Source organism: Pangasianodon hypophthalmus, chromosome 9 (genome assembly GCF_027358585.1).
Source record: "Pangasianodon hypophthalmus isolate fPanHyp1 chromosome 9, fPanHyp1.pri, whole genome shotgun sequence".
Classification (NCBI taxonomy): domain Eukaryota; kingdom Metazoa; phylum Chordata; class Actinopteri; order Siluriformes; family Pangasiidae; genus Pangasianodon; species Pangasianodon hypophthalmus.
In genome coordinates, this window is record NC_069718.1 from 12801762 (window position 1) to 12814071 (window position 12310).

At 39.2% G+C, this 12310-nt stretch overlaps 1 protein-coding gene across 4 annotated transcripts in view; it reads right to left on the reverse strand.

Annotated features, from left to right (window-relative positions):
• slc44a1b (solute carrier family 44 member 1b) overlaps window positions 1-11953 on the reverse strand; it is a 28510-nt gene extending 16557 nt beyond the window's left edge. For 2 of the 4 annotated variants that reach the window (XM_026918753.3, XM_026918752.3), the window contains exons 1-4: window positions 11633-11946; window positions 9320-9409; window positions 7385-7527; window positions 927-1063 (exon numbers count right to left, since the gene is read on the reverse strand). In XM_026918753.3, the coding sequence (XP_026774554.1) occupies window positions 927-1063; window positions 7385-7527; window positions 9320-9409; window positions 11633-11692 (430 nt within the window). In that variant the 5' untranslated portion in view covers window positions 11693-11946. Of the gene's footprint in view, window positions 1-926; window positions 1064-7384; window positions 7528-9319; window positions 9410-10074; window positions 11142-11632 lie in introns of those variants that run through there. The other 2 variants (XM_026918749.3, XM_026918750.3) reach the window with 2 other exon arrangements.
• Window positions 11954-12310: the final 357 nt, after the last annotated feature.

A 12310-nucleotide genomic window follows, 5' to 3' on the forward strand; every position in this document is an offset into this window, starting at 1 on the left:
TCGAACCAGAGCTTATCCTGGGAACGCTGACAGCAAGGTAAGAGTGCATCCTGTGTGGGATGCCAGTCTGTCACAGGGCACCACACACACACACACACACACACACACACACACACACACACACACAGAGTCTAGAAAAGCCAATCCACCTGTTTTTTGGAAATAAGGAAACTGAGCACCTGGCATAAAACCATGTGAAAGTGGGTCACCTGACCTCAGAATCGTCCCTGGAGCTGTAAGGAGGAAACCCTACACGCTGTGCCACCTTGCTGCCACGTTTTCATAATTTATATTTTTTTTTGTTCAGAACAGTTTTTTACTTTTATGTGAAGGTGGAGAAATTATATCATAGGTGTGTGTCACACGCTACAATGTAAAGCTTCCACTCTCAAAGCATCCTATTTCTTCACTCGTCAATTCTTTCAAGCAGAAGACTGACAGATCCTTAATAATGAGCTTGATCAATTTTCAGATCAAGGGTTGATAGGATCAAGAAGTCAAGGAACTGTCAATTAAAAGCACCCTGAGATACAGGAGTACCTTGTAAACATTAAACACTAAAAAAAAACAAGAGAAGAGAACTGGAAATGATCAGTAAAACACAGCTTTAACAGAGATTAAAAAGTAATATTGTTACCTCTCAACATTTAGGGAATTTATAAATAGCACATAGGACCTACATACACATCCCTGTGGGACACGGGGGATGAATCATTTCCGCTCTACACACACTGAGATATCGTAAATAAATTATTCTGCAACCATTTACATGCAGAGGAATCATGATCAATAGCCAACAGTCTATTTAACAGCCAGAAATGATCATTGTTGTCAAAGACCTCTGAATTCTAATGGGAAATGCTACCTCATGAGCATGTGCTTACTACTTCCACTAAAACAAAGGTACTTAAGTAACGTGGACTTACCATTCGTCATGGCAAATCTCCGTAGATCTTCGTACGTTTTCATCTCCTCAGTAGGACACTGCGACACACACAGTGCCATTGATTTAATCTTCCTATGAATTATGTCTAAGTTGCATGGGTCCAGGAAGAACACATATCTGTAAAACATCAGATCAAATGTAAACTAATTATCACAATAAAATACAGTGTGTTATAGAGTACCAGATATTCAAACCGATAAAATACAAATAGCAATGAGCTATTCAAACTGTTCGTCTGATGAACAAGGCAGATACCACATCAGGCCATCGAATACAGCCTTCACCATTGTGTGATAAAAATCGACAGCAGGCAGCACATATTTTCATCCCAGGAGTGCTGGCTCACTCCAGGATTTTTTTTTTTTTTTTAGCAGGGAGGTGAAGAGATGGCTTGTTTCTACCCATGGCTTGCTTCTAGTCAAGATTTCCATCGTGACCAAGGCCTTGCCTTGGTTCTTTCATAAGAGGGGGAGTGGGCACAGCGCCCACATGGAGCCATGAGGCCCATTGTCCTGCATACAGAGCAACAAAGCAGCCTGTCAGATGCAGAAGACACACACGACAGCCAAGAGGAGAAATCCAGAAAAACGACAGAAAGCTTGGAAGCTAATACAGGGCTGTCAATGCTGCTGGACCCAACAGGTCTGATATGCACATGGCTGAGACATGATGCAGCACACGGCTTACATCACGTCCTCTCAAATATATCTGAATGCCTGGCAGACTTGTACCACACATAACCAATAAATGTTAGAGCTACAGTCAAGCAGGTACATCAGATGATGAAAGGTCATGTGTTAGAAAGCCCTTTATTACATGGAGAAAAAGAAGCAAAAGGTTGCCATTGAGAAAGGTGTAGTGGTGATCCTGGAGAGTTTCAGAAGCCAAATAAATTAAGTAAGGGATACAATACAGTCGAGAGTGCTGTTAGAGGAAAATAAATCGACGACGAAGTTGAAAGTGTTATTATTCTATTTTTTTTTTACTTTAAAATATGACACATTACACTTTAAAGAATGACACATCATACTTTAACTATTTATAGTTACATTAAATGTTGTGGAACATCCACATAACAAGTAAGCTCCTGTTATCACTTATATTGTAGTGGTTACACACAGTCATTTCTCACCAGCCTCCCGTTTTTACTTTCTCTTAAAGTTAATAAGATAAAACGTCATGTGACCAAGAAATTGGAATGCACAAAACCCTCTGTCCAGAAACTTAATGACTGTTACAAAGTGCTGACACTGGAGACTCCTTCCATAAATGGTAATTAAACATATCCTTGTAAAAATCTTCAACATGTCAATGATATAAATTTTTCTTTTGTTAAATAACAACACATTAGTCTTAGATTATGAAAAGCATCCGCTATAGAGATTTCTGTGAATGAGCTGCTTCTGTAGTAGCCGATTCTACTTTCAGTGCTGCTGTTACAGGAAATGAATCAACTTTTGGTTGATCAGATTCCGGAATTAAACAGCGCTGTGGTATAACATACATTATACCACAGTGCTCCTGAATGCTCGAATCTGATTGGTCAGAAGGTGTGCATTATTTCATATAACAGCACAGTTAGCTCTGGACGTAATATGAATGACAGGTTAATATTAATGCACTTATTGTTTCTATAGTAACAGCTCATAAACAGGGACTTGTATGGCAGAGAATGCACATAATCAAAGAATAATAATAAAAAACAGATTTTTTTTTTTTTTTAAAAAGTGTTGTTGAACAATATAATTATTATAATCGTTGATGTGATGAATTTTTTGTTAGGTCACATTTATTTAACATTTATGGAAGGAGTCGTGTTTGTATGCTCTCTCTCAGTCTTGGTTACGCTTTCCATTTTCTCCCTGTTCAAGGTAAAATGACAGTGTGTGTGTGTGTGTGTGTGTGTGTATGTGCGTGTGTGTGTGTGTGTGTGTGTGTGTGTATGTGCGTGTGTGTGTGTGTGTGTGTGTGTGTGTGTATATGAGAGAGAGAGAAAGAGAGAGATGCTGGTGAGGGAATGACTGTTTATCACAGCTATAACATAGGTGAGAACAGGAACCAACTTGTCTCGCTGACATTCCACAACGTTAAATATAACTATTAACTGTTAAAAGTCTTGATGTGCATTAATAAATGCAAATTAAGAAGAATAATACACTTCAGGGGGTGTGGTGGTGGTGGTGTGTGTGTAGGGGGGATCCCACAAGGCCACTGACCTTTTGCAGATAAATAAGAGAGTGGGCATTAACCATTAAGCAAAAATCTAAGCAAAAAAACAACTAACCATCTTGATGTTATTTTATAAATTGCTATACTAGACACCATGAGCAAAAAGAGAGATATTGATACAAACAAAAAGATAAGGGATGGAAAGAATGGCTAATTGGAGATCTCTAACTCAATTCCTAGCAGATGTTGGCTCAGTGGAATTCTATCAGGTATTTGAGCTCACAACTGCGAGCTGTCATTCACTCGTCCCTCCGCTCCGCAGTGGGCCAGCCCACCTGTGGCCTTAATCTCACCTCATTATCCATACTGTCAGAAACTGGCATTACTACCATTATTCCTGATCAAATGACTGCAATACTTCGACCACTGAGTCCTTAAACAAGGCCTTAAGCTCATAGCTCCTTCAGGGGCACCTTACACAATGTCTCTGTACACCTGATTCCTCCCAAATTCCTTCCAAAAAAAAACTAGAACTGATAAAGTACATGGAAAACATACTGCAAGTACCTAGCAACAAATCATATATGAGAACAATACCTCTTCTACCACAACTCTATGATGTAAGAAGCACCTCAGATGAAAGTGGACAAGATTTTATAGGATGAAGTAGGACTGGCCAAAATGATGATATAACATCAATATTGTGATACGATATGATACTGTACTCGATCATGCACTACTGTATTGCTGGAAGTTTGTGAAACCTATATGTCATGATACATTTTGTTTTGATATTTTCGTTATATGTCCCACCCTTAGGCTGAATTGTACTGACTCATATCTGTCACATGTACCAGTAAAGCACGAAAATACAGGCAAAATGCAGAATGACCCAATGGAGTCCACTCAAAGGTAGCTGTTAATTAATCTTTCCATTCACAGTTTTCTCCAGGTATTCTGTGTATAACTACTTTTTAGGCTCTAACTTACACTTGCTTTTCTGGAAACAAAACAATGGCAATAAGACTAAAGTGCAGAAGTGCCTGCTTCAATTTGAGGTTATGTACATCCATACTGTTGAGTGAACTCTGCAGGAATGACCACAGTTTTTATACATATTCATCCTATTTATTGGTGCCAAAATTCAGCTGAGCAGGTTTCAAAGCAATAAAGTAGAATGCTCTTGCCTGGGCAAGTCAGTCTTCCTCAATTTAAATGTGTCATCATCAGGGAAAACACCCAGCATCCAACATGATGACTATGAGTCACAGATTTCAGGCACTTATTTACTGCAATGGATTTGGAGCAAACGTAATTGGTGAGGTGGTTATTTTATTTAAGAGCATGTTCATTTGTTTTAATGACTTAGGAGTCCCTGAACAGGCAAACTATACACTATATAATGTGAGTATATACGTTTTGTACAGTAAAGCCACAAAACAAGTAAACACATCTGCCTGCATACAATAAAATATAGCGGCAGCATAAAAATAATACTTGCAGTTTGTAATACAAAATGTAATGTCATTAACATGGAAGTAAAATAAGACAGGGCCTAATATGGTCCCCTGAGGGACACCACTAGGAAATAGTGAATTTAAATGTGAATACATTATTTCTGCATTTACCCTCATTATTGTTTCACAACAGAACAAATGTCACTGATACACAGTGATTTAATATACTTCCAGTGCATATTACTTCAGATTTACACACATATCTTTTGATTTTGTAAATATGAACAAAAAAGTAAGCATTCATAAGCCTAAACAAAGATACGTTTAAAAAAAAATTAGGGAAAAAAAGCATCCGGACACTATATTAAAAAAATATATGTAAAGACTACATAAAAATAAATAAAGTACTAGAGAACACTCGATTGGAAAAAGCTTCAGAGCCATAGGAAAGAGAACAAAACCTTAAACATCCCTGTCAGTGCAAATGGTTTCATGGATCCACAACTAATAGTCCCCAGACAGGTGTGCCACGCAAGATTTCACAACACACTCTCAGACTAATGATAAGGAAAGGAAGAAGCAGTCACTTGAACAGAGTTGCAGGATGACCTGAAAGCAGCAGGAACAACAGTTATACAGGAAACAATAAGCAATGAACTGCACTGCAATCATCTCTGTTCCTACACAACACGCAAAACTTCTCTGCTAAAAAAGAAGCACGGAGATGTGTGTGTAAAAGCATTTAGACAAATCAGAACAAAACAAAAAGAGAATTTTTTGGTAATGATAGTGACCCCAAGATAGTGACCCCAAGCATACAGTCAAAATAACGCAAGCAGGTCTTGCATGGCGTAGCTGAGCTCAGGACCTTCGTAAGCTTGGGGAATTGAAGATGATCTGCCAAGAGGAATGGGCCAAAATTGAATCACAATGCTGCAAGAACCTAATTACTTATACTCATGTTACTTAAACCTAATTACCATAGACATCTTTTGTGGTATCTGAATACTTTTCCCCTATTTTATTTCCCTATCAGTTTCATTTTTTTAAACATATCGTTGTTTATGCTTATGAATACATACTTCTTTCTTCATATTTATAAGTACAATGTCAAAAAACATTATGTCTGTAAATCTGAAGTGGATATATGCCCTTGAAGTATATTAAATATCAAAAACAAAAGTGTCTGGATGCTTATTTCCCCTCACTGCATGCACCATAAATTGAACATAGTATACCAAATACATAGTAGTATTAAGAACTAATGAGAACCATAGGAGTATAAAGTAAACTGCACTAAACTAGCCAGAAGCTATAATCCTGCCTTAACTCCCACATGAAGTCCTTGTTAAAGTGAAAACTCACATATTATCAAAGCTTTCACCTTTGCAAAGTTATTTCCTGTTCTCTTGGTTTAAGGTGTTTGCAGTTCTTAAACTCAAATGCTACACCGTGTGCCAGCATTTTGGAGGAAATCATAGATGATGCTCTAAATTCAATTCAAGTCAATCAGACAATCCTGAAAAGCCGACTTAGCTCAGTGAGGCATCTACCTTTTCATATGATTTATTGGCACAATCTCCAAGAATGCCAGTAAATATGTGGCACGTTCTGACAATTTTATCAGACAGTTAATCCAGTCATTTCAAACAAGTAGCATCTGAGACATCACCTACCAAGTGAATTGGAAACAAAAACACAGAGCACTGCAAGATCCTTCAGCAGTGGATTGATTAAAGCAAAAATCCTTTCCTAGTATCAAAGATATGACACTAATAAACGTGAATGTCAAGGTTGATTCGGCTTTGTGTTTCGGTTTGTATGAGTCAGAAAAGACAGTAAGCAAAGACTGCTTAAGCATAACAAATGATAAATGCATCTAACTTGGCCTTTTTGTAATTACTTATATTTTTATTGAATTTATCATACACTAGGTTTCCAAGACCTTAAAAAAGCCTTCTGTCAGGTTTGGACAAGACTAGCAGAGGCGTGCACAGATTACAATGAACACGCAGGTTAAAATGTTAATACAAGGCAAACAATACAAAATCTGTGGGCAACAGAAATGTCAAAAAAATAAAATAAAACCAGACAGGAGGGTCAAAAACCATTAACAGTAAGCAGACCAAATGACTAGACCAAAGGGGCAAAGACCAGGACATGTGAGCAAAAAAAAAAAAAAACACCAACTAACCTGAAATATTAACCAGAATATGAGATATAGAGGCTTAGACATGTAGACTGAAAAAGAAAATAAGGTTTAAACAAAGGTTTAAATTAAATATAAAAAGGTAAAGTGAGTATAATTAGAATCCTGCTGAACTTGAACGGTTGCAGTTTGATCATTCAGGTAAGGTGGGCGTGGTTATGAGTGGGGAGTTCTGGGAATTGGAGTTCCAGAAGCATGGGATGCATGGGGCAAATTTAGTAAACTCACACTGTCAGTACACACGAGTGGACGTTCCATTACTGAACGACCTTGCTTCTACCGAGCCGGATTTGTGAAGTACTAACAAAGAGAAGAGCACACTTTATTCCAAACACAGAGAGGGCAAATTAATTTGACATGAATGCAAATGAATGGGGAAAAAACTCTTCCTGTAGTCCATTAAGCACTATGCAGGTTGTGCCTCTGGCCCCCTTTAGGGCTTTTCTGAATTATTAAAGCCTCTGTGTGGCTTTAGTAGGCCTCTGTAGTCTGAAGGGGAAGTCATAGCGACCTGACATGTGCACTGATGTGATAATCGAAGGGCAAAGAATTTTTCACAGACTCTGCAAGGACGCATAAGGAAGCATGAAAGTGCAGACTCACTTTCTGTCTCTGTGGTCCAAGCCGCTGAGCCTGACCCCTTCGATGGCCTCATTGCTCTGGCCACAAGTGTTGCCATAGCTGTCATATCCAAACACCAGGCGTGCTGCACCACCTGTCACTATAGTGTAGCCACAGATAGCACCCTAAAAACAAGCAAACAACAGTAAGCATTCAGCACACATTAAACAGGATTATAGGAAATTAATCAATCTCATTCTAGCTGTGTAGACTCATAATTATGGCTTAAATCTACATTCACCATAGGTATTATTAATATTGTTTAAAAAACATTTTCATCACATCACATTTCTTATAACAGAGGTCATGTCCTTCTCTTCCGGTCGGTCATATTATGCAAAAATGTCCTTTTTGGCTTTGTTTTGGTTGTATTCAATCATGCATTCATCTTCTGTAACCACTTTATCACGGACAGGTTGTGGTGGATCCAGAGCCTATCCCAGAAATATTGGGTATGAGGTGGGAATACACCCAGGATGAGACACCAGTCCATCACACAGCACCATGTACACATACAATCACACACAGGGGCAATATAGCATGGCCAATCCACCCATACATGTTTTTGGGAGGTAGGAGGAAACCAGAGACCCCAGAGAAAACTCACATGGACATGTGAAGAACATGTGTCAGTAACCCAAACACAGGATCAAACTGGGGAGCATTAAGCTGTGAGGTGGCAACGTTATCTGCTTTGCCATTATGCCACAACATTTTGTTTTCACGTAGCACTTAAATGAGGGTTTAGTCAGTGTATTCTGTAACATTTAGTAAAGTTTTCCTCCTATTTTCTCACCTGTCAATAAATGACCTGCTCAGAGAAAAAAAAAACACATGGTGCTCTAGGCTGTAAAACAAGAGAGAACGCAAACGATATAGACCTCCAACATACAGCCAATCAGAAGACATCTCCACCTGCCTGTCAATCATATGAATTCTGAATTACAAATTAATTCAGAAAGCTCTCCCTCTTACACTATCAGGAAATTGATGTGCATGTGTTTTCAGGGTTTGGCTCTTTGTTAAGGTAACACTGAAAGGAGGGGCAGTATTTATTGGGATTAGGAGTTTCAAAACAGCTAGCTTCAGCTAAATTCCAAAAATCAATTACTTTACTCTATGTCAGGGTTCGTCAAATATTGGACTGCAGTCTGCAAGCAAACTTGGCAAAGTATTTCAATGGACTGAACCAAGTACTTGGGAAAATACTGCAGCAGAACCGATAAACTTACGAAAAAATGGCTGCAATTCAACACCTTTGACTTTTTAATCGTGAACCATCTTGGCTTCTGTAGTAGATTCTCTGTTGCGTCTTATTCAATCATATGCATTTATATAATCACCTTGCTGAAGGTGGCACATCAGATCAGACACTAGCTACAACATTCATAGAGGCATTCATTTAGAAAGAAGAGAATTTTTATAAACAGTATTACCCTCTCTGGCCTGATTAGCAGACCAACAACATGGCATGTTTTTTTTTTTTTTAAAAAAAAAAGGTTGACAGAGGAGTTTAGGTTTATCTCCCAATGTCAAATTCAAAACAGATGTATTGAATTCACCTTACTTACTGCCATAAACTAATTTTTAAGCATTAAAAGGTGACTGTTGTTGCCAGTCAGTCATGTATCTGAGAACACAGAGATAGAGACCCCTTTAAATAGCTTGCACAACCTTAAACATGCAAATTAACATTAAATTTCCCAAACATCCATAATACATATTTACGTACTATATAGAATCCAACCTGCGAATATATTTTTATTTGTAACTTTTTAATTACTCTTGGGTTCGAGTTAAAATACGATCAATATTAAGCCCTGTGTTTATGACAGATAATAATGGCCTTCCAAAGAGAACATCAGCATGAGTCTTTAGGCTGTTATTATTATCTAAAATCCTGAATAAGTAGCTCACCATTCCCCCGCAGAAGAGCATAAATAGAAGGAACCATGGGAGATCTGTGCAGCTTCGGTCCTCCAAGGGTTTCCATTCTCTTTTCACCCTCTGAAATGCACAAATGCAATGTCATCCCAGTCAAACAGCACTGCATTAAAATAACACAGTACATAAGCTCAGAGAAACAGTACTGCTTGCTTAAATGTCCTGCATAAGCCAGGATCCTGAAGGTGCTCATGCATTCATAGCATAGTTAAATGTGGCAGATATTCGTTTTGAGTGCGTGAGATTGCACTCATAAATTATTTGAAACTGAACCCATATAGCAAATCCCTGAGCTCGTGTTTGTCGTGAGGATCATCTCAGAGCAACGTTTCATCCTCCTGGTTTTGCAAACGGATAGGAATGGCAAGTCGAGCTGCATGGATGTCTCGCGCATCAGTACACTGGAGCTTGCACTCTACTACACAACACACTGAAATGCACAAAGCAAAATGACCAACACTTAGAGGCAAGTGCATCATGCTTCAATATGTGAGGAAGAACAGGGCATCCTAATAGGATTAACCACCACGTCTTGCAACCTAGTGTTCAACAACAACGAGGCGTGAAGTCCGCGGTCGCAGTGACACACCACACCACACCACACCACAACACAACACCACAACATAACACAACACAACACAACACAACACAGGCTAGATCTCTGTCAGATTTCTGTCTGTGGCTCGACAGAGGGCCAGTGTGGGCGGAGGATGGCACGCTTTCCTTACCTCTGCGCTACCGCAGCATCCCATTGCAGGTTTGAGTCGCACAGACCTCAACGCTTCAGCGCAAGAAAACAACAATAAGCCCAACTTGCAGGGAGCAGAGGAAGTGCGTTTGACCCGGAATTAACCGCGTGCCGCGCACTAACACGACGCATCCATCAGATCAGGCGCGCAAACGCGTTTCCCCGCGAACGCAGCAAACTAATCTCGCCTCCTGTGCCTCCAGGTAAAGAAGGATTAATACTTCAGGATTAATAGCGCTGCACTTCCGGCTGGACTGAGCAGGTGTAGCCGGAACAGAAACGCATCGTCCACTCACGCCGCGAGCTGGCCGAGGATGCGGACGCAAGGCATGCTGGGACGCACGAGGAGAGCGCCAATTTTAAAACCTCTGCAGTGTTTTTATTTTATTTTATTTTTTTTTATATAATATTATGCCATTTTATTTCAGATTGTAGCAGTCTTTTTGTATACGTATTCAAACTTAGGCTACAAAATTGCTTGTAATCAAATTACTAAATCAAGGGTGCTACTTACCCTATTGCAAATAATAATAATAATAAAAATAATAATAATAATATTAAACAAAAGCAGGGTATAAATCACACATAAATCACAACACAGTCACTCTACATATATTTTTAAAAGCCTAAATTAGTATCAAGTGCATTATCCCAGTTTAAAAATGTAGTTAGTCTATTGATTGGTAAAATACAAAAATAAATAAATAAATAAATAAATAAATAAAAAAAATTGGGGCAAGCAACAACTCCTTGTGTTTGTATAGACCTACAAAATTCAAACCTCCCTACAGAATATGTAGATATAGACACTACATTTAGCTGCTAACAGCTTATCAATTTACTTATCAACAGCTTATCGATTCACTTATCAATTTACAATTTTACAGTGTATAATTAATTTAGTGCTGCTCACCTTTACTGGATATAAAACCAAGAAACCCAAGCAGTAGTTGACTAGGGACCAGTGTGTACACTACATGACGTCACAACCATCAGCACCACGGCCAGCGACATCAATATTCTAATCAATACTGTAGCCCCGCCCATTCCGGAAGTTCATTAAAAAAAAAAAAAAAAAAAAAAAAAAAGCCATGATGCGCGCAACGTTGTAGTGGCGTCGTCTGATAGACGTAGAAAGCATTGGTTACGTCTACACCGTGTAATACTAAAATAAACAGCATATCAAAATTCAGCTTAGTTGCTTGAGCTAGTAAAGTGGCAGATTGTGGATATAGTTTATTGTGAATAGAGCTAACAAATAGCTCACACAGGCCTATTAATACACTCCAAAGTGCACTTTGTCTTCACGCACACGTCTGACATCTTGTCTAAGAATGGACATGTTCATTTAGCATTTCAATCTTGTTAAGTAGCTAACATCAAGTAAACTACTCAGATCTCCACTTCAGTTAACGCCGTAACTGTAGGCTGTTTCCTGCGCCTCACTGTCCTGCTGCTTCATTTAACCTCCACAAAATGCTCCAAACATCACTGTGACTTATCTGTATGTTTGTCAGGCATCGAAATAGTAAATCCACCTTTCTCCAGATGGACCTTGGCTGATAGGAGCTTGATGCTGATCGTCTCTGCTCGCTCATCTTCCCCCGTGTGAAGCAGCATTACGAGCTGACTCCGGCAATGGCACCGAGCTGCCAAGGCGCGATGGAGAAGGGAGCCATTGTTCTATTGTTCGCTGTTGTACCAGGGAGAGGGTGGGCATTAGTGTGTGTGTGTGTGTGTGTGTGTGTGTCTGTGTGTGTGTGCCTGCCAAGAGAGGGGGAGAGAGAAACAAGGAGGGAGGGAGATACAGGTGGATGAATCGATCCCACCCAGTTACTATACTGTAAACAGCTGTAGTAAACACGCTGGGCATCAGACCGGTAGTCGCTGTTATTTCTCTGTCCACTAGAGGGCGGTCTCGTGTAATAGATTAAACACTAAGTCATGCGTAAGAGGTGCAGCATGGTATGATTTCATGAATGTGACGTCACTGACAAGCAACCTCACAGAATTTATTTTTTAAAAAAATAGTAAAATATGGGAAAAATATTAAAGGTTTCCTGAGTACTCTCTCTCTCTCTCTCTCTCTCTCTCACACACACACACACACACACACATTGTGTGTACTCACACACAGTTCTCTTTCTAATTTTAGATGGAATGCAGTGTAAAATCTGCAAGTAGTTCTGCAGCTGGTAAAAATGTTTGGAAATCAA